Raw genomic sequence first — 22195 nt, forward strand, 5'->3', positions numbered from 1 at the left:
ATGAGTTGGGCCTGATGAAATTTATGGGCCTCTTCTTACTCGGCCCATTAAGTATTCTAATATTTTCAGGTTGGAAATATAACCACCACACACAACCGCTCGATCCCTGTCTTCTCATGCCAGAGCTGCTGCGTTGATGGCTTCCAGGCTCGCATCAGCTCCGGCGACTCCATTGTCCGCTCACTTTCATGTGGAATCACCGAAGAAATTGTCGTATACGACGCTATTCGCTTTTCCGTCATTGAGTGTGCCTTGGCGCGTCAATATTTCAAGCTCCAGAGGACCATTGTTATCATCAGTTAATGCGGTGCGAGAAGAACTGACTGAATCTCCAAGTTCAGAATCTACCGATGATTATGATTCCCGAACTTCCTCTTCCTCCACTTCCAAGCTCGTACTTGTCGTTGGCGCCACTGGTGGCGTAGGTATGCACTGACGCCCTTTCTTTTCAGTCACAGCTGACAACTAGGTTTTGGAGCCAGGTCTACCTTTCTTTTCTGTTATGTGTAGAAATTAAGCTTACAACAGATGAATTTTTGAGAAATATTTATATTGTAATATGTGCTGAAGCTAATGTAGAACCAGTTTGATTTTAGGGTGCATAAGTAACTGTATTCCTATTAAATTGGAGCTGTGATTTTGATTTAACTATCCTGGAAAAACAATCCTACTTCGAAATTGTGGGGTAAGTCTTTCATCTTTGATGTTGATTTGGCTCCGTTGGTTCAGGGACTGGAGACATGCTTCTGCAATTGTAAAATAAATAGTTTGATTGTAATCAGTTGGTGGTTAGCACCTAAAGGTACTTTTGTTTCCTCTTTTTTTTTTCAATTGTTGTGGTTGAAGCGTGTGATTGGAGCTACAATTCTGAACCAAATTGAGAAGAAATGGAAATTGATTACGAATAAATGCATTTTTGTGACATTTGATTCCTTTCATATGCATATACCATTCGATTCATGACTAGTCATAACTGAGTTGAATTGCACTATCGTTGAAAATATTGCTATAGCAACTTCCATGCCTTAACTACCCAAATTATGTTTCCTTGTCAGAAGCTTCGACAGTTCACTGTAATTTGTGAAATTTTGACTTGTCACTTTCTTGCAGGGCAGTTGGTTGTGGCATCATTGATAAGCCGAAATATCAAAGCACGTTTATTACTTCGAGATCCTGATAAAGCTACTACACTTTTTGGCATGCAAGATAAGGACAATCTTCAGGTGCCAATATGTTCTCTCTATTTCAATATGTGCTCCAGGTTTTAGTGAATTGCTTTATCTGTAAGATGATGGCTTAAGCATATTCTTTTTTTATGGAATTTTTCTTTTTTCCTTCAGATGTAAAATAATGTAGTAAAGGGCCTCTACAATTTGACAGGTATTTAAAGTGGACACTCGATGCCCAGAGAATCTAGATCCATCGTTATTTGAGGTTTGTGGCGGTTTCTCTATATAAACCTTTTTATATAGTTGAAGATAAAAGATATCTTCTGGCTTTTTTTGTTCGTGTAAAAGTTGACATTTTCCATGTTTATTCATCTTTGGGGGCTGTGGTCTTGTAGGGAGTCACGCATGTGATTTGTTGCACTGGCACAACAGCTTTTCCTTCAAGGCGATGGGATGGGGACAACACTCCAGAAAGAGTTGGTCAGTCTCTGTGTTATCTTGCTCTCTTTTCATTTTGTTAACTAGTACTCTAATAGGTGGTGCCATGGGTGTGAAGGACCATGATGGTTTACTTTTCCTTGTTAGTGATTGCTGAATAGGTTACATTCAAATTTGTACTTACTATTTCTAATCACATCTTTCGATTTAATGCAACATTCTCATTTCTTTTATACTCATTCTTTGATCGTGTTGGTAGTTGCTAATAAATTCATAAATAAAATTGGTTGAAAATCTTGTTATGACATGGCAAAGGTGACTAATTTAGCATATGCACTAATTACTTTTAGAGTTTTCTTCTATGATTTTCATTTGATATCATCGAGGAGCAGCCTAGCATCCTGTAAAGAATTTGCAATTTTCTTTTTGTTTCTTCCGTCCATGTAGTTACAAATTCACGCATAGAAACACAAAACAGGGAAGCAAATGTTCACTTGCATTCACTGCTTTTGACTGTATTCTTCTCTTTGAAGATTGGGAGGGTGTGAGAAATCTTGTTTCTGCTCTGCCATCATCACTGAAGAGAATTGTTCTTGTTTCGTCAGTTGGTGTAACCAAATTCAATGAACTACCATGGAGGTAAAATCACAACTTACTTGAACATTGTTGTACAGATTATAGAGTTGCCTTTGAGGGTATTATCTAGATGGAACTAGAAACCCTGTTTAAGAACTAAGAACATTGTCAATGAAAGCTTACCCATAAAAAATATTGGGTTTATTTTTTTTTCTTCTCAATAAAACACTTCACGGATGTATGTAATATATATACATAATTACATACATATATACGTATATTGTATACATATCTCATTCCTTACCACTTCCCAACTGCATCCACTTTTCTCGCCTTTGGCCCTATACAAGGCATTTCTGAGAAACCACCTCTCATCTTCTGAGAAAGACTTTTAAAGTCTTATTTTTCTGCTTTTAGCAAAATAGCATTGTGGTGATAATGATTTTTTTTACTGTTTCAAAAGTAGGGTGTCATCAGGTTGGGCTCATTTCTTGCCTAGTTATCTAATGTCTCTGAACTGCATCAATGCAACCTCAAAACTTTACCATGACTGCCTGCTGGCTTTTCATATTTATGCCTACAGTAGTATATTGTTTTCTGTCTGGAAAAAGAAACGCTTCATTCATTGTAGATAAACCTAATCGTACTGGTCACTGGTGGTATTTCTTGTGGTTGTGGTCAGGGGCCATCTATTATATAATTTATACTTGGTCAATTTTCAATTTAATGCAGCATTATGAACCTTTTTGGTGTCCTCAAGTACAAGAAGATGGGAGAAGATTTTGTCCGCAAGTCTGGTCTTCCATTTACCATAATCAGGTAAAGTAAGTTGCCATCTTTCTCTTGACTGATGCGGACCAAATAAGTTATCTTTAGAAACAAAAAAATAAAGGACTTGCTTGTTGTGTTTTGGGGAATGCTACTTTTTATTTCTTTTTGGCACACAGAACTCTCCTTTCTTCAGAAGTATTTGTGCCACGTGTTCTTGGAAGTGCTATTGAAACAACAAAGTGAAGTAACATATGATCCCTCAAATATTAAAGGAAAAAGATGACCTGTGGGGTTTTCAGTTGATTCTTGAACACAAAAAATACTATTCAGGATTACAACCTGGGAACCACTAAAAGGATCTTTTGTTTTTGCCTGAAAAAATTGTTCTGCAACTGTTTTCCTGAATTCTGGCTGGTTGTTTGTGCTCCTGAATTCCATTTTTTTGATCTGTAATGATACTTTCTGGAGTTTTTTCTGGATACAACGCAAGGATGTGAAGGAGAGACTGGAAACCTGCTATGTCCTAATAGGCCCTAATCATTTTTTGGTTCTTCTGTTAATAAATTTCTCATGTGGTTAATTTCCCAAAACAATTAAAGATTTCCGGAATTCTGTAGCGCATCTCTAATTTCTGCTTGCTGCCTGTATACCAGACCTGGTAGATTGACTGATGGACCTTACACATCCTATGATCTCAATACATTGCTTAAAGCCACTGCTGGACAGCGGCGTGCAGTTCTTATTGGTAAAGGTATTCAATCATGGTTTCTTCGAATTGAAATTTGTCACATCATTTGGGTTTCATCCATAAAGCTCAACTTGATCGGGGACCTTTCTATACCAGGATTTAGAAATCATTTGCAGGAACAAAAGAGGAGAGTATTTAGTTACCATAAATAGTTGTATTGTTATTTTGTTGGACTTGATTTTGGGGAGCTATTTGATGCATTCAGACTTATCATGATCATTTTCTTGACCTATGGGAGAGTGAATCTGGCTTGGCAGCCGTGCAAGAAACTATAGTGACCTTGCTGGTTTAGCGATTTATTGCAATTGAAACCCAATGAAGCTGACAAAACTCAGTATGCAGACGCCACAGGCAGCTTCAGCCACAAGCCATATATGCACGTGGCTTAGAATTCTTAGGCATTATAGAAACTCAAATATGTTATGCGTCTTATAGGTAACACATTTTTCTTGTACTCATGTCTCTATTGGTTTCTGGGTTTGTTTGATCAGGGGACAAACTTGTCGGAGAGGTCAGCAGACTCGTGGTTGCTGAAGCCTGCATTCAGGTGCTGGACATGGAATTCACTCAAGGAGAAGTTTATGAAATAAACTCAATAGAGGTATGTCATGATAAAAGGTTGAGGTGTACATATGATGCTATCAATCTACTCCGCTGAAACGGTACTGTGCAGGGAGATGGTCCAGGAAGTGATTCCCAAAAGTGGCAAGAGCTATTCAAGAATGCCCAACCCCAGTAATCAAGCTTCGTAAACCAACATGGTAATTGAATTGTTCATAAAAGATACAGTATAGAATGAGAAATGTATATGTTACAATTCACAAGTTCTGTCTATATGATGGTTATTCCTCTGAATACCTTGAACTCTTTATGTTACTCGGCATTTATGGTATTCTTTGGCCATATGTATGCTTTTGGTTTTAACTTTTAGGCGTCCAGTTCATGATCTTAGAGTTTATCCATTGTGTTTGATATTACCATACAGCTATTATTAGAACAGGGAGAACAAATTGCTATGACTATGAGCTGATTGAATGTGGTACTCAATCTTACATTCAATTTCAACTGGTTAGCAAATCCTTGTTTTGATAAAAATACCAACTCTCCAATTTAATATGAATCATGTCTCTTAGATCAAAACTCGAACCGTTATATTTGCGCACAGGAAGTTCTTCACTTGACATTCGATATAAGTTTAAATTGGAGTCGTAAGGTATGCGGGTATATAAATTTCTTATTTGACGATATGATAAATTAGGTCAAAGTCTAGCATGTGATCATAAAAATATCGTTTTCATTGAAAATCGAACTCAACATGTTCCAAGTCCATACGATTTAATCCCGAAAAGATTAACAGTTGAGCTATCACACACAAATGGTTCTCTCAATTAATAGACGGTTGCTTGTGACTATAAAAGACTTCACAATCATAATCAAGACTTTGATGTTACCTTGTACCACCACAACTCTACTCTTATCCCATTTGTAATTCAATTGCCAATTATTGAGTTGTTGAAACTTCACTTTCAGATAATAAATGTCTCCCTTAGTCGCTTTCATTATCTTCTTTACAGAATCATAATCCTAAACCCTTCACGTTGACGACTCAAACACGAAGCTCTTCATCATCGGACTACTTGTCTCGATCAATGCAAACTCTAATACTCCTGACGATCGCGGCAACAAAATTTTCCCTGAATCCGGAGTTTTCCTTCGTTTTCTCGTGAAAGAAAGTAAATTATCATATTCCGATGTGGAGGAACTCCTCTCCTCCTCCTCCTCCAGACATCGAAGACAAAGCCGCCAGCTCCAATGGTGGCAACCATAACCACAGCAAGGACAATGATCTAGGGTTCCAATCGATCCGAGACCGATTTCCTTTCAAGCGGAACCCAGGGCACAACCGAGACCGATGCAAGACATCATTGGATCGACCTTCGTTGCGCAAATCGCACCACTCGCGGTTTAATCGCAAGGGTTTGTTGTCGTTGTTTCCGTTTCGGGGTGCTTACTTGTTTTACTTTTTGATTTTCTTTACGGTGTTCGCATTCGCGATGGCATCCATGGTGCTTCAGAGCTCCGTCACGACTGTGTTGAGACAGGGCCCCAGTGAGAGGCATAGATCGATAAGGGAGGGGAGCATTCTGAGATTTGAGCGGGGAAGTGTCTTGAAGAGTTTATTGGATGAGGAGGGACTTGATCGAGAAAGGTTGCAGACGGGGATGGCCTTGCAGACGGGGATTGGCTTGCGTAAACCTAGGCTTGCACTTGTGAGTTTTTTTGGATATGTTTTCTTTGTACATATTGACATGCATTTTTGGTTAGTGTTTTTTTCAAGGGCCTAGAACTGGAAATAGAGTACCATTCGGTTTTCATCTGAGAGAAACAAGTAAGGGAAAAGAGTAATAAAGCTAGATTAGCTGTAAGAACTAAGAACTTTGAGAAGCTGTTAAACATTGCTGAGGATGTAAAGGGAAAATTCAAAATTCAGGTCAAGCCATAATTGGAAAGAAGTATGGATTGGCATGGAAGGTTATGGGAGATCTTTATAACTGTTGAATAATGGTAGGGAAAGTATTAATGGCAGGGATTGGCTTTATTGTCAGAGAATCAACTTCTTTGATTGGTGAGACCTAGTGAGATTATACTCTTAGGGGCAAGGAATTGATGTTAGTAATATGAGAGGTAGGTCATTTACTATCACTCACTTAACACTGCCTTTGGGAGCCACCAACATAGAGAAGAATTAGGTGTCAAATATTGTAAAATTTTGAGCAAGTACTTGCAGATTTTTTTATTGACTATGTGGTAATACACCATCTTTATTCAAAATGCTTGTTGCTGTTGCCAAAATACTTGAAGAAATTCTTAGAAGCTTCTTATGAAGAAGTTCTAGTGTGGAATGGACTTTCATTTGGTAAATTGGGATCAACTGAAAACGCGAATGGAAGGTGGGGATTCCAGAATCGTTTAACTAACTTTTGGGGCATTTGGAGGTCGTAAAGGAGACTAATAACTTATGGATGAATTGAAGGTTATTGTGCTTGAATATGGGAAAATCTCTTTGGTTGGTGCTCTAACAACGTGAGATAGAATCATAGTGAGGTGTTTGGTAGATTATTTGTAAGATTGTGATGGGTCTAACATTGCCTTTAAAAGATTTGGCAAAATATTTGGCAAGTTGTCATTCTTAGAAAATCAGTTTATGATTACAGTTTGTCTTCCAAGAAATAAGGAAGCTTCAATTTGAGGGGGGATATACGAATGAGGTCAATGGAAGAGTGGATTGGAATGTGTTTTTTAGTTGGAATCAATGGATCAGGAATTGTATAGTTAATGAATTTCTTTTGACAACCATTACAAGACTCAAAAAAAAAATATAGTGCAGTTTTGGCAAGATGTGGGGTGTGGTTTTTCTTTGATAAGTCTTGGTGTTATATTCTTAATTGCTGATTATTTTTATCTTAAGAGAGATAAGGAAGCTTTACTGAGGACCAATGTGGTTAATTGGAGAATGGATTTGGCATGTGTTCCGTGCTAAAGAAGTATTAGACTGGAAATTGGAGGCTTTTATGAACTTTTTGACATCTTTGAGAAGCTCAAATGAAACCTAATTCGAAAGGTTGAATATGGTGAAATAGTTCAAAGGCTGGTTGGCGTCTTCAGAGAAAGGAAATTTCCCTAACAAACAAATGCTCTTGAAACAAAAAGGAGGCTGAGTCTATTGAACATATTTTATGCACTGTTCATTGAATAGTGAGATTTGGCCCACAAACCGGAGGTTAATGGGTGTAAGCTAGGGTATCAATTACAGCATATCTGTAGAGCTGTGCATGCAAAGGGTTATGGAGAGGCAGAGCTCATGGGAATGTTGTCCAAAGGATTCCCTTAATCACTTGTTGGCTGGTCTGGATTGAAAGAACTACAGGCTCTTCAAGGTGACAGAGAAAGGGAGAGATCATTTTATTGAAACTTGGTTCTCCATAAATAAATATTGGCTCTCTAGACATTGCAATTCTTTTGCTTTTCCTATCTGTGACTGAAAAACATAATTGTAAGGTGCATTTTGCAGTTATTGGATGTGATAAAAGTCGTGGTTATATCCAAGCTCTAATGTACCTTGTGCATGAGATTTTTATTATCTGAGAATTTTTTGCGGATGGAAATTTTCATTGTCTGAGAATTAAGAAACGTACATTGCCTTCTTATGTGTGTGTCAGTGTATTTGAGAATAAAGTAGAACATATTTTAGTTGCAATTTGTGGTTATTTGACATGCTAAAAAGTTATGGTTGTATCTTAGATTGTCAAATTTTGTCACATTCAATACAATATTATAATATCATTTAATAGGTTTTTATTGGTTTAAGTGGATGGTATTTGCTAATTGGTCAAGTTTTTATCATTGTCAGGTTACAGGAAATTTGAAGAAAGATCCACGGTCATTGACATTGATAACTTTGATTAAGATTATACAGAAGCTAGATTATGTGGTTGAGGCAAGTTTGCTGTTGCGTTTCTATAGATAATTGCTCCAATATTCTACAGATGTAGGTAGGCATGTGAGGATACTATAGTTATAAATTTATGCATGGATCCTTGCTCAATGCATGCTGCATATAAAAGATCGATGACAGAATAATTATTCTGCATACTCAACAGTGTTTGCTGACTGCTCCATCAGAAAAGCTTATGCACCTTCACATTGCCTACAGATTTTTATAGTGGAGGATGGCAAAGCTGCAGGTTCTTCGTTGTGGCAGAAAATTGGCTTTCAGGTTTCAGTTTTAGGTCCAGAGGAGTATAGTCATATTGATTGGTCAATGTACGTTTTTTTTGTTGTGTAACGTGTATTATCAATTTTGTTATATTCTTGTATGGCTCATACTTGCATTTTCTACAGATTTGAAGGTGTTATCGTTGATTCGCTTGAAGCAAAAGATTCTATTTCAAGGTTGGTGGATTGGATCTTTTCATGTTGTGACCTCTTAAGTTACAATTGCTTTGGGCACAAGCTTGACAATAATGGAATTGTGGTGATATTGAAGTCCTGAAAAAGAAAAGTTTAAGTGGAATGAAACTAAATCATAATAAACAACTTTCTATTAAGCTCCAAGAAAGCGCAAAGAAGAGTTACAAGGAGGCTGGAGAGAAGGCCTCCAGAAAATTATTACCAATGCCAAAACACTGTAGTTGCAAAGTACTGAAGTAAATTTCTTTTTATAATATTTAACAGCATTTTGAATGGTTAATGTAAAATTCGGGAAGAATTGGCATCTGCCCCTCTGGTTAGATGGTGTGATTATTGAGTTTCACTTTTATGCAGCCTTATGCAGGAGCCTTTTTGTTCAGTTCCACTTATATGGATAATTCAAGAAGATACGCTTTCCAATCGTCTTCCAGTATATAAGGAAATGGGCTGGGACAATCTTATTTCTCATTGGAGAAAAGCTTTTAGCAGGGCAACTGTTGTTGTGTTCCCAGATTTCACTCTGCCGGTAAATTTTGTCTTATTCCAATCTTATTTTTGCCAGCTATTTGACATGAATTGTTACCCTACTTCTCAATCTGTGCTACTTCTGTATCAGATGTTATACAGTATGCTTGACAGTGGAAACTTCTTTGTGAATCCTGGATCACCAGTTGATGTGTGGGCTGCAGAAAGCTACAACAGGACCCATGACAAGCGTCAGATGAGGAAGAGAAATGGATTCAGTGATGAGGATTTGGTGGTTCTAGTTGTTGGGAGTCCATTCTTCTACAATGACCTATCATGGGACTATTCTGTGGTTATGAATACCATACGTCCTTTGTTAATAAAATATGCAAGGAATGATGTAGGAGGATCATTTAAATTTGTTTTCCTATGTGGTAATGCCACTGATGAGCACGCTCTGCAGGTAGTCTATTGCCGATGGATGCATTATCATGTTTCATGCTTACTGTATCTAGTCTTCCCTTCTTACCTCCTTCAAGTGAAGCAAGCCATTCTAGGTTCACACTATATAATCTGCCCAAATACATGTGGATGTTCATGACTTCATGTTTACAGAGCATTGTGATAATGATGATCCCATAAAAGAAAAGATAGCAATGCCAGAGGAAATTTTTGCATTGGTTCGTTTTATGTGCTCTCTCAAGTCTCAACTAGTTTACCATTATCCACAAGAAATTCCATTTGAATGTGCTACTGAAATATACTGGACTTGGATGATTAAGCTGTCATATTCATCATAAAAAGTATGTGATTTGAGATTCTTCCTTGTGGGGTATTTACGCTGCTTCATCTACCATTTGTCCCCGAGTTTGAAAGTGAAAAGAAATAAAAGATAGTACTTATTATTCTTGCTAGCTTCTTAATAATATGTTTATGCATTCTATCTTCTTAGGTGAGAGACAATTAGAAACTACCAGGAAGATGAACTGGGGGAGAGGATAAAACCCTGAAGGTCCTCGGAGGATAGAGATATAATTGATTGAGCAGCTTCATTTTTACCTTGAACTGTGCAAATTTATTTCATCTTATATTATGCTCAATTCACCCTCCCCACTTTTTTTTCGTAGGAGGATGTTTGCCGTCTAGGATTACCTCCAGGTTATGTGAAGCACTATGGCCTGAACAGTGATGTGAATAGTGTATTATTAATGGGTGATATCGTGGTTTATGGTTCTTCCCAAGATGAACAGGGTTTTCCTCCATTACTAATAAGGGCTATGACCTTTGGAATACCAGTTGTTGCACTTGATATTCCCATTATAAGAAAATTTGTGAGTAGATGGAATTTTCTTCTTGAATTTTCTACAGGTGCTGGTGCATTAATCTTATGCTCTTTAAGTCTTTCTGAAATTACAGGTTGTTGATAGAGTTGATGGAATTTTGTTTCCAAAACATGACCCTGGCTCTTTGATGACGGCTTTCTCACTCTTGTTATCAAATGGGAAAATTTCTGATTTTGCTCTGAAAGTTGCTTCTTCAGGAAGGCTACTTGCTAAGAACATGCTGGCATCCGAATGTATTACTGCTTATGCAAGGCTTCTGGAGAACATGCTCAGCTTTCCATCAAGTGTTTTTCTGCCAGGTCCTGTTAGTCAACTTCAGAAAAAGGAGTGGGAATGGGACTTGTTTGACGAGATAGAAGAGGGAACTGATGACATGCAAGACATTGACAAGGAAGATTTCTCTAGAGATTCTAGTATTGTTTATGCCATAGAGGAAGAATTATCTGTTCTTGTGAAGCCAATTAACAGTTCTGAAATTGTGGTGCAAGATATTCCAACTGAAGAAGATTGGGAGGATCTGAGGGAAGTGGAAAGCTATGAAGAATATGAGAGATTAGAGATGGAACAGGTATTTCATTGCAAGTTCAGAACTTTCAGGAATTTTTTTCCCCTTTCTTTATCCTCTCACTCTATCTCTCTCCCTTTGGATTTTATTGAGAAGCTGCAATACAAAATGGTTTTCTGATGTGTAGCTTGAAGAGAGAATGGACAAAAGCCCTGGTATATGGGATGATATATATCGTAATGTTCGAAAATCTGAAAAGCTTAAGTTTGAAGCAAATGAAAGGGATGAGGGAGAGCTGGAAAGGACAGGCCAGCCAGTATGCATTTACGAAATATATGATGGTGCAGGGGCCTGGCCATTTTTGCACCATGGGTCCTTGTACCGTGGCCTAAGTCTTGTAAGTTTTTTATGACTACATCAAATCCTTCATTGCTTTGCACATTCAGTCTTTGCAATTCCCATCAGATGTACGTGAAAAATAAACTTCAAAACAATATTAATCCCGTATAATTTTTTTCCTCTGTACTTTCTTTGGTTATGTCAGAATACACAAGCAAGAAGGTCAAGATCAGATGATGTGGATGCAGTAGGTCGTCTTCCCCTTCTGAATGATACTTTCTATCGTGAAATGCTTTGTGAGATGGGAGGAATGTTTTCTGTTGCAAATAAAGTGGATACTGTTCACCAGAGACCTTGGATTGGGTTTCAATCATGGCATGCTGCTGGTAGAAAGGTATCTCTTACTTTCCTGGGACCTATCTTTTATTTTAGGTGCAGGGGTGGTAGTTTTATGAATCAGTTTCGTGGACTATTCCCGAACTAAATGGTTAGCTTTTCATGATGAAGAAAGAAAATTAAAAGTCCTATTGGAGTAAAAATTACAATTCCATTGGAATTCGCAAAAGATGTAATTAAGTTTGAAAGAATTAAGAGGGAGAAAAAGATACTAGCCTTTTGCATCGAAGGCTGTCTCTTTCTCTCCAATTTTTATTTGCAGTCAATTTTTTGAAAGCTGGTTTTTACCAGCTAGTCAGTGGTAAACAAGGTAAACAACTTCTGTGCACAAGACTCCTACAATGGGCAGAGTTGGGGAAAGTCAAGATTTACGTAAACCTTACCCTCACATATTATGTGGAGTGGCTGTTTTTAGGAATTGAACATGTGATCTCTAGGCTGAACCACCAGGCCACATGTTGGCCTGTGTTTTTTTTACCGGCTAGTCAATAAACCAGGAAATTGTCACTTGCTGGCTGTTACTGACTGGCTCTTGAATAGTTTAAGTATTGGTTGAAAGACTAAATTTGGCTGATCTGTTAAAGTTAAACCTCTGGTTCCATAGGTTTGCTTTATTTGTAAAATTTTTGACTTGTTAAAATCCTACATCATTTTCATCATTTTTGGGTATTATATCTTTTTCTATCCTCCTTTCTTTTTTTTATTTTTCTCATATTTTGTTGAATAATTAAACAAAACGGTTCAATCAAGCCAGCAATTTGGTTTGCTGGTGAGTTCAGTTTTTAAAGCATTATTTCATAGTTGCTTTCTGAAGTCTGCAGTTCTTGAACGTATTTTATTTGAAACAGGTTTCCTTGTCCATCAAAGCAGAAAAGGTTCTGGAGGAAAAGATACAAAAAGAAACCATAGGGGATGTAATTTATTTTTGGGCACGCTTGGACATGGTTCATGGTGTTGCAGAAAGTGCTGAGCTCACATTCTGGTCCATGTGTGACATCTTAAATGGTGGGCACTGCAGGTGTGGTATATATTTGTGTAGTTTATATAAAATCTGTGAATATGATTGTCAAGGATTAATGGTTATGATATGAGTCTCTTCATGTGTTATAGCTTTCAAAGATCATAGTTTTTCCTTCAAGCCTAATTATGGACAATACTGGTTCCATAAAGTATGGGCAGATTCATGTTGCATCTTTGCTTTTCTGCGAATGAATTGCTTCTCAAGTTACTGCTTTTTGCTTCTAAATACTTGTCAGAACTGCTTTTGAAGATGCCTTCCGAAAGATGTATGGCTTACCATCAGGTGTGGAAGCTCTGCCCCCCATGCCACAACATGGTGGTCATTGGTCTGCCCTGCACAGTTGGTTGATGCCAACCCCTTCCTTTCTCGAGTTCATAATGTTTTCAAGGTAATATAATATTGTGAACGATAGTATTTTATCTAATTAAATGGGTTAAGACACGAAGGCTATTCTACAGCTATGAAAACACTTTTTACTCGTTCCTATACTCAGGAATTTGACTTGGAAAACCAAATGTTCAATTCTTCCATAACCTATAGGTTCCAGGATGTGAGATCTTGAAGCACTTACCAATGAGGCCCTATTGATTAGTATTATTATGCTGAAGAACTCAATTGTGGACTCTAATATAATTAGATCCTCTTTATATACTTTCCATAAACTTACGGTTATTCTAATTTGAATGCTGACTAAATAATTATATAATGGACCGTAGGATGTTTGTTGATTCTCTTGATGCATTGCATACCAATTCTGATGAAGTCGGTATGTGTTTGATGGGTTCCTCAAATCTTGAGGTGAGCTTTGTCCGGTTACTATTTTCCTGTTTTTTCTGGTTCTGATGGAAGTTAACTAACATTACTCGTTTTTTTCCCTCTCCTTTTAAATTTTGGTGTAATTACCTGCAGAAAAAGCATTGCTACTGTCGAGTATTGGAACTCCTGGTCAATGTCTGGGCTTACCATAGTGCAAGGAAGATGGTTTATGTGGATCCCAACTCTGGTTTTTTAGAAGAACAGCACCAGATTGAACAACGGAAGGGATTTATGTGGGCAAAGTACTTCAATCTTACATTGTTGAGGAGTATGGATGAAGATCTAGCTGAGGCTGCTGATGACAATGACTATCCTCGAGAGAAGTGGTTGTGGCCATTAACGGGGGAAGTGCATTGGCAAGGGATTTACGACAGGGAGAGGACAGAAAGATACAGGGTAAAAATGGACAAGAAGAGAAAAACGAAAGAAAAACTCCGCGAAAGGATGCTCTCTGGGTACAGGCAGAAGCCACTTGGACTAAGATAGGGAGCTTATAATTTGAAACCCAATGGGGAAGTCTTATCTAACTTCGAAAGTCTTTCGACTCCTGGCACCGCCACTTAATTCAGTTTTTGGCAATTTTAGCGATAAAGAGAAGCTTAATTCTTTCTGACAGCCGAGTCCTACCAATGTTTTGAGTTCATCTCTTCGAACATTCTGTGAAGTTTGGGGGGATCCAGAAAAGTTGCTTCCCGGGGATTGAGGCTCAATTCACTGAGCCTTGTTACACGAAATTTCGAGCGGGATACAGCATCAGATTTTTGAAGAGAAGCCAAAACATTGACTAAAATTCTTTTTACCATTCAAAAATTTCAGTTAAGAGGAAATAGATGCATTCTTTTTTCACATTGTATAGAAATACTTGAACCCATTTTTTGTAGAGTAACATAGCTGGTTTTTATTCTTGGTTATCTGTTCTTTATGGGACTGCTTAGAGACAACGGTGCATGAATAATTTTATTACAGGAAGTTGAGATTGGAAGATAAAATCAATAGCTTGTGAAAATCCCTCTCCAGAATCCTCTCAATTCTCTTATTAGAATTTGATCTGGAGTTTCTTCTTTTGAGGAAAGGTAATGAAGTAACTCCAGCAAATTTAGAATTATGGAAAACTAATTAAACTGTAACAAAAATTGATTTTAGCATATTTTGCTAATTTAGTTTAAGTAAAATATTAGATAATAATGTTACATAAGCGGTAACTTTTTTGAAAATATATTCTCGATATTCTTTAAAAAAAAAAATGTATTTTCCGCATCCGCACTTGGACCAATTGGAATGTAAAACGTTCCCCGGTAAATCACCTAATTCCTGTAACCCAGAAAACGATTATTTCACTGTGTGTAGGGTTTTAGGCTTTTAGCCAAAATCTCCAGACGCGAAGTGTCTCTCCGAATTCAGGTAACACTGCCTCACTCTCACAGCTTCGTGTAGAAACCGGATTCGGCTCCTCATTTCTTCGATGGTTCTCGGTTTTCCGGCATAATATCGTTGAACTTTGTTGAATGTTCACTCCAAATCGTCACATTTGATTAAGCTTTCTTTTTCATTTTCCTTGCTTTCTCTTTCAATTTTTTTTTCCCTTGAGTATGTTCCTCTACATACGACTTCGACGCTCTATTTTTTTTTTTTTTTGAAAAGGGAATTTGTGTTATTTTTATGATATAAGAATGTTCATCTACATATTCAGATTTCTGTAGTCGTTTCATTTGTGTTAAATACCGATGATGATAACTGAAAGCAACATATACAAGTACAACTATTCGTATGATTTGAGAACTATTGTAATTTAGCTCTGTTTGGGTGGTTTAGATGGCATAACTGTTTGTTTAAGACATATGGAAGTTACCTTTCTCACTTTGATTTTGCAACATGACAGGGGTGTGTGCAACAGGACCCTATTTTTGTCCGAAGTCATGCATGCTATCAAGGGTGGATGGGTTGGACAAACATTTGCGGTGGCTAAACAAAATGAATCTGGAGGCAAGAAGGCTCGCATTCGGCAGTCAAAAGAGGGAAGGAAGACAATGGCTGAAGCTTTTATAAAGAAGTAACTTCATATTGGTTTCACTTCAATCTATAATTATACATATATCTAGAGTTAAGGCCTTTAAGACAATTGCTAATTGGTGGCACCATTGCAGTCACTTTGATCTTGTCTATAAGACTCACCTTCATTTGAATGATACTGTATTGTTGAGCTCATGCTGATTTTGGTTACTATTTGAAAGACTTCGGCGCTTTGTTGATGTTGGGGATTTTGTTATGTTTATTGTCCAAAGATGGCTTATCTTTTTGGCTTTTTTGATATAACGTTGATACTTTATACCCCTCTCCAGGTAAGTATATTATGGAGTAGTTTGTAAGATTTTTTTTTTTTTAAATCGTGATCTAGGGTAGGAGTAAGGCTGATTGAAGATAGGTCCCAAGAAAATAGTTTAAGATAGTCTAGGCATGTACAACATAAAGATATTGGAGCGGCAGTGAGAAGAGTTGGGGTGAAACATAAAAGGAGATCAGAAAAGATGTGGATGGAACATGGAAGTACTAAAAAGAATACGGGCTATGGGATTAGTGGAGAGTGTAGCTCTAGATAGTAGATACAAACAGAATGGGAAAATTTGAGGTTTTCTTGTATTACTGAAACTTATTACCATTGGGGTGTCTTTTTATTGCCGATGAAAGTTTATTTAGAATTGGGTACTTGAATGGGTTCGATCTTGAAAACAGAACTGTTGGTATGTTCAGTGGTAACATGAAATGAGGAATGTTTCATTAATATCCTTTCCTTCTATGATCTTGATGACTTTGGTTTCTGCCTCTTTGTTGCTGAAACAATGATCATTGATCAATTGATCATACCTTCAATAGAAAAAGGGACACTCAGTGCACAAGGTTCATGTGCACGGCAGAGATATGATTCAGGAAGGATAGATGTATGCAGCCTACAATACATTGATACAACAAAGAAAAAAAGAGATTAACCATTAAATTTTATATCAAAATTTAAATTCCTCTACTCTTTTAGTATGGTACTGAGAACTTTCCCCTCTGTGATGTCTGAAACTTTAACTAACAAAATATAAACCATTTACTGTTACTGTAGCACTTCTGCACTTGATAAGTAAAATTCTGCTTTTATTAAATAATTTATTTATCTCATAGATTTTGAAGCTACTAAGTATTTGGATTTATATCCCAATTTTTTTGACATGTATCTATACATATGCTTATTCATCCATTTTGAAAACTTTTGCAGGTATCAGAGCTTAAACAATGGGAATTTCCCATCTCTTAGTCTAACTCAGAAAGAAGTTGGGGGGTCTTTCTACACTGTTCGGGAGATTGTTCGAGAGATAATCCAAGAAAATAGAGTACTGGGTCCTGCTAAGTTGGCACCGGATGCGCAAAACACTTATCGGTTATCAGAACAATACCCATTGGGGTCAATAGCCACGGAGCCTCAAATGTCTTTCTCTGAATCAACACAGGGAGGTGCTTTAATACCTGACCACCATTTGGGCTCAAGTGAGGATTTAGTTAAATGTTCTTATGAGCGTAGTGCTGGACTTGAAACTCAGGGGTCAGACAGTGGGCAAATTATCAATGGCAATCATGTAATTGTGAAAGATAAAGTATCTGATGCAGGTACAGAGTTGAAAAGTAATGAAACATTGGAAGTGGAGATAACTTCTGTTGTAGCCAAAACAACTGAAACACTGGATACAAACGAAGCTATTGTAGATGTTTCCGAATCTGATGCTAGTGAAACACAGGAAATGGAGAATACTGCTGAAGGACTTCCAACATCTGATGCAACTGAAATAATGGATACTGACAAAGCTGTTGAGGTCTTTAAGGAATTTTCAGCATCTGATGCAAATGAAACACTGGAAACGGAGAAAACTGTTGAAACATTTACAGCATCTGACGCAAGTGAAATTTTGGAAGTGGAGAAAACCATTAAAGAATCCTCAGCATCTGATGCAATTGAAACACTGGATACTCAGAAAACCATTGAGGAATTTTTAGTATACAAGGCTAATGTCACTCAAATGGCAGAAGCAGATGTGGTGGTGGAGACATTCCCATTAAGACGTGCTACCAAATCAACTGACAGTTTGGGTAGCAATCCGAAGGAACTAGCCATGTCTTTAGAGGAAAAAGTAGTTCAGAATGTGGATTCAGAACTGGTGAATGACTTCCTGCTATCAGATGGAATTAGTTCCTCTGAAAATTCTGCTTACAAAAGTAGCAGAGATTCATCAGGTCCATCATTGGATAAAAACTCTGATTCAGTGGGCAAGAAAGCAGTGGAGAAGCACCCTGAAGTTGAAATGCTGGGGGCCTCCAATGGCACCGCCACCATTGAAGGGAGTGTACAATATACACCGGTTAGCACAAATACTCAAATCGATAACTTAGCATCCGAAACACAAGGGCAGGGTCTGTTGACTAGTGAAACTATGGTAAGCTATTGTAACACATATGTATGCCTGCAAATACATCATTGCATGTCTTTCAGAAGTCATTCCTTGGGTTTGGTCTTCTCGTGGGATGTTTAAAAGTTGAGAATCATATTTGTCAACCAATCAATCATAATTTTGTGTCAGCATTAGATAATGCAATTTTGATACCTCGTGCATCAAATCAGATGACTTTGCTAGACGTAGTTCAAACAGTTAATGTGTTATGATTTATCATTCTACTATGCGTTCAAAAAAGAAGATTTATCAATCTGCTATATCTTCTAGCTTTACCTCGCTTATGTTTGCTTATATAGCTTCTTCATGCTTTCCTATGGAGTGAAATATGATAATCATATTTCGCTATGAAAACATGTGGGTGCAAAACTTGTTCTTCTAACTTACGCTGATGTTCTTTTGCAGACCAATAGTGCTGTAAACGGCATTCAAGAGAAAAATCTTGAAAGTACTCAGGCCGCTGGCAGTAGTAAGGAATCAACTGATAGAGAGAGTGTGGCAATTGAAAATAAAGTTGATTTGTTTCAGAAGAAAGAAAATAAAGCTGATGTTCCATGTACGAGCAGCGCTGATAAACAAAGCAATCCAGTGCTAGACAGAACTAAACTGTAAGTTATATTGACTGCTTTTCTAGTGGCTTCAATTCATGTATGGTTTTGATGTCCAGTGGCCTTTAACGATACTGATTATATTTGGCTTTTGTCAGCAGCAAATCATGGGAAAAGGCGTCTAGAAGTCCTACAGAACCAGAAAATAACCCTCTTTGGGCTATTTTTAAATCATTCATAGCTGCCTTTGTTAAATTCTGGTCTGAATGAACATTAGACTGCCTAAATTGGGTTTTGTTTTTTTTTATTCGTTTGCGCGTTAGATGAACTCTCTACTGTGTACTGTCAGAGTATTGAGTTTTCTTGCCCCCTCATATTTGTACTGTTTTCTTCCTCCTCATCCATCGCAACTAGTGTTCTTCCGGCCATTACTAACGATGCCATAGCTAGTGGTCATGAAACATGTTGGCCTACTGGCACAACAACGCTGGAATAAGCTTGCTATACAGATGGACCATGTCAGATGTGGTTGGACCCAGCCGTGTTGATTTTTGAGGTTGTAGTTGTTGAATCAGGTAATTGTTTATGTTACAGCTTGCATTTTCCTCTCTTTTAAAGGTGATAATGGAATAAGTCTTTTTGTGATAAATATATCATATATATATAATTTGTGATAAATATCTTATATATATATATATATATATATATTTATGTATATGTATATATTTATGTATATGTATATGCCCTTGAAGTTTAGCAGGAATTTGCACCATGATACAGTCAAATCAAGTCCACAAGGACCATCAATCAAGTTTGGGGGTGACCGGCCCATGAGGGCATAAGCCAGTTGGGCTAACGTTGACAATAATGGGCTTGGCCCATGAGAGCATAAGCCAGTTGGGCTAACGTCTACAATAATGGTCTTGGCGCGGTTGGGCTTACATTGACAAGAATGGGCTTGGCACAAGAGAGCATAAGCCAGTTGGGCTAACATTTACGACAATGGGCTTGGCCATGAGAGCATAAGCCAGTTGGGCTAACGTTGACAACAATGAGTATGGGCCATGAGAGCAAGAAGCCAGTTGGGCTAACAGTGACAATAATGGGCTTGGCTATTAGACATGTCACACGTGATACCGAGACGAGCGTTTCGTTGCCAAATACATATATCGGGTCCGTTTGGGAGTGCTTTGTATTTTGATGCTGTGAGGCGAGGTGCTTTGAGGTCAAAAGTTGTGGTGCTGTGAGGTGAGTTCTGTTGATAAAAAGTGTTTGGTATGTCACAAAAAAAACTGTGGTGAGATATGATGATGTGCAATTTAGCGTTTGGCATGAGTAAAATTGGGGTGAGGTGAGGTAAACTTAGGTGAATTTTACCTAATTTTGATTGAAACATCATTAATTATACATATTAATATAAAAATATTGTGACTGATTCTATTGAACTAATAACCCTATTAAAAAAATTTCAACGCTTAACTATATTTTGCTTAAATTATAATTTAAAGGCAATCTTTTATTTAATAAATAGCAAAAAACCCAACAAAATATCTTCACTTTTCGTGTTGCTCCTCAAGCCTTTCAATCTTCACTTGGGTTTTACACAGCCATGACTAAGGATTAGGCGGTGATTTACGCAGCCTTTGAGCAGCCATGACAAAGATCTTCGCTTTGAGCAACCATGATTTTGTCGAGGCTCCAAATTTCATGATAGAACACAGTAGGTCTGCTAACAAAAATAGATCGACATTTCAAATACATAACGATGAGATTGTTTGTCAAAAACTGATGTGAGTTTTCGTCGGATTTTATGGAAGGAGGTGGAGAAGGCAGTTCACAGAAGAGAGAACCAATTAGATGAGGAAGGTGAAGATGATTGAACAAAGTTGGAATAATTGAAAAATATCAGGGCAAACTTGGAAGATGTCGCGATATTTGACGCCGATCTCCGAGCTCCGTGTTTTTTTTAAGTGAACCTTCGTTGTCTGAAACGACGGTGATGCCTGAAGTAGCTCAAGAGCGCTTCGAGTACGAACGAGAATTCGCAGCTTCCATTTTTGACAGAACGTGTAACCAAATGGGTAAACCATGGAAACGGATGGTTACAACTCAAAAATTCACGTTGAAACGGAGATAAACGGACCCCCAAACAGGTTATCAAAGCGTTTGAAGATTACGTCGTTTCGATACACAAGCATTCGTTATTTTTATAAAAATGACATGTACCCCATCAGTTAGGTAGTCGATGGGAGCCTATCGTCAATGGAATAATTTTATTTTCACTATTTTATCTCATAATTCATTGTCCAAAATTTATTTTTTTAACATAAATTCTATTTTTTTTAAAGCACAATCTATAATTCATTGTTTTAGTTCTGAACTCATTGTTTTTGAAAATTCCATTGGAAAAAATAATAATGAAATAAGAAATTCCATTAAAAAAAATGAAATTAAGATATACCCGATAAAACTCATTGACAATTGATATTTTTAGAAAGAGATTTATGCGCTGATTTTGAATATGTAATTTTTTTAAAATCTAAAATATATTTTGAGAGTTAAAACGTTTTAAAATTTCATTTAAAAATATTTGAGCTCCCATAGACTATACTATATGAGCTACCTAACACTACTATTATTTTTAGTTTTGTCGTTAAAGTTAGTTACATCATGTCTTACCTAAAGTGAGCATCATCGATGGACTCCAGTAGGATCGAACGACCTGTTATATTTAATTAAAAAGAAAATGGTCACCTAATTAATTAATTAGCTTATTAAAGAACAGAGACAGAGAACATGATGTCTGATCTGTTCCTCTTTAATGGTCAGCTTTTCCTGATTAATTGAAGATTTTGTATGTATGAGGCTTGTGATGAACTCTTCCTCTACTAATGACAGTCTATATATATATATATATATATATATATATATATATAAGGTGAAAAATCTTAGGGAATAAAGTGGTGGTTAATTAGGTAGAGAGGTAAAGAATAGTTGGAATGTCTCGTTTGTCTGAACTTTTTCTCTTAATATAATTAATATATATGCTATATTGACCTCGGAGTGCGTGAAGTTTCCATGCAATTATTATTAATATTGACCTACTACAAAAATGGGAGAGAACCTCACGCATTTGTGAACATATTTAATTAAAAATATTATAAATTCAGTACTTTTTAATATTATGGAGAAAAAAATAAAAAATAAAAAAGAAAGAAAGAAATAATGAGTTTATTAGCCTTTTTGGGGAAGGAAAGTAAGGTATGATTAGATTTAGCGGTGAAAACCAAGCATAAAGAGAGAGAGATTTATATTTATATTTATATATTTATATAATATAAAATGTATTTGCATGGGTTGGGTATTTGGTATTTGGTAACACCCAATCCACGAGATCTGGTCAATAACAGGATATGTAGGGTGCGTATTCAAGGCTCTACAACGGCATCCTATGCTAGCTTATGGTAAAATCTAATTTCGACCCTATTATGTGCCGTTTTCCTTATGCCGTCATCTCCACAACCACACGCTTCTTGTGTAACTTCTCACCCTCAACGCACTCTAAGAGTCAATATTGAAGAGGAGCGTGTCACGACTAATATTTC

General features: G+C 37.1%; 3 protein-coding genes across 4 annotated transcripts; all 3 read left to right on the forward strand.

The window, feature by feature from the left end:
• Positions 1-96: 96 nt before the first annotated feature.
• LOC119988504 (uncharacterized protein At2g34460, chloroplastic) lies at positions 97-4626 on the forward strand. Its single transcript, XM_038833565.1, has 9 exons — positions 97-425; positions 1111-1223; positions 1381-1434; positions 1565-1649; positions 2141-2246; positions 2916-3002; positions 3608-3705; positions 4194-4303; positions 4376-4626. Exons 1-9 carry the CDS (start codon positions 137-139, stop codon positions 4439-4441), a joined length of 1008 nt encoding a protein of 335 aa, XP_038689493.1. The 5' UTR covers positions 97-136; the 3' UTR covers positions 4442-4626.
• A 600-nt stretch (positions 4627-5226) lies between these two features.
• Positions 5227-14521, forward strand: LOC119988950. Its single transcript, XM_038834219.1, has 14 exons — positions 5227-5972; positions 8114-8200; positions 8417-8526; positions 8605-8655; positions 9028-9199; positions 9290-9601; positions 10266-10469; positions 10555-11049; positions 11174-11383; positions 11531-11719; positions 12570-12739; positions 12978-13130; positions 13459-13540; positions 13652-14521. Exons 1-14 carry the CDS (start codon positions 5454-5456, stop codon positions 14042-14044), a joined length of 3147 nt encoding a protein of 1048 aa, XP_038690147.1. The 5' UTR covers positions 5227-5453; the 3' UTR covers positions 14045-14521.
• Positions 14522-14816: 295 nt separating this feature from the next.
• On the forward strand, positions 14817-19239 carry LOC119988118. 2 transcript variants are annotated; one of them, XM_038833050.1, is made up of 5 exons: positions 14817-14959; positions 15438-15608; positions 16818-18027; positions 18448-18650; positions 18749-19239. In XM_038833050.1, exons 2-5 carry the CDS (start codon positions 15475-15477, stop codon positions 18858-18860), a joined length of 1659 nt encoding a protein of 552 aa, XP_038688978.1. In that variant the 5' UTR covers positions 14817-14959; positions 15438-15474; the 3' UTR covers positions 18861-19239. The 2 variants fall into 2 exon arrangements, with proteins under 2 accessions (XP_038688978.1, XP_038688979.1); XM_038833051.1 differs by having other exon boundaries at positions 18752-19239.
• The last annotated feature ends 2956 nt before the right edge of the window (positions 19240-22195 follow it).

Source organism: Tripterygium wilfordii, chromosome 21, assembly GCF_013401445.1.
Source record: "Tripterygium wilfordii isolate XIE 37 chromosome 21, ASM1340144v1, whole genome shotgun sequence".
Classification (NCBI taxonomy): Eukaryota; Viridiplantae; Streptophyta; class Magnoliopsida; order Celastrales; family Celastraceae; genus Tripterygium; species Tripterygium wilfordii.

Bases quoted from the DNA above. Each gene is read 5' to 3' on its own strand.
- LOC119988950 (XM_038834219.1), top strand. From the start codon at position 5,454: ATGTGGAGGAACTCCTCTCCTCCTCCTCCTCCAGACATCGAAGACAAA. The intron at 8,656-9,027 runs GTTGGTGGATTG...ACTTTTATGCAG, and splicing joins GCAAAAGATTCTATTTCAAG to CCTTATGCAGGAGCCTTTTT. The intron at 9,200-9,289 runs GTAAATTTTGTC...CTTCTGTATCAG, and splicing joins TCCCAGATTTCACTCTGCCG to ATGTTATACAGTATGCTTGA.
- LOC119988504 (XM_038833565.1), top strand. From the start codon at position 137: ATGGCTTCCAGGCTCGCATCAGCTCCGGCGACTCCATTGTCCGCTCAC. The intron at 1,650-2,140 runs GTCAGTCTCTGT...TTCTCTTTGAAG, and splicing joins CAACACTCCAGAAAGAGTTG to ATTGGGAGGGTGTGAGAAAT. The intron at 4,304-4,375 runs GTATGTCATGAT...GGTACTGTGCAG, and splicing joins ATGAAATAAACTCAATAGAG to GGAGATGGTCCAGGAAGTGA.
- LOC119988118 (XM_038833050.1), top strand. From the start codon at position 15,475: ATGCATGCTATCAAGGGTGGATGGGTTGGACAAACATTTGCGGTGGCT. The intron at 18,028-18,447 runs GTAAGCTATTGT...GTTCTTTTGCAG, and splicing joins TGTTGACTAGTGAAACTATG to ACCAATAGTGCTGTAAACGG. The intron at 18,651-18,748 runs GTAAGTTATATT...GGCTTTTGTCAG, and splicing joins GTGCTAGACAGAACTAAACT to CAGCAAATCATGGGAAAAGG.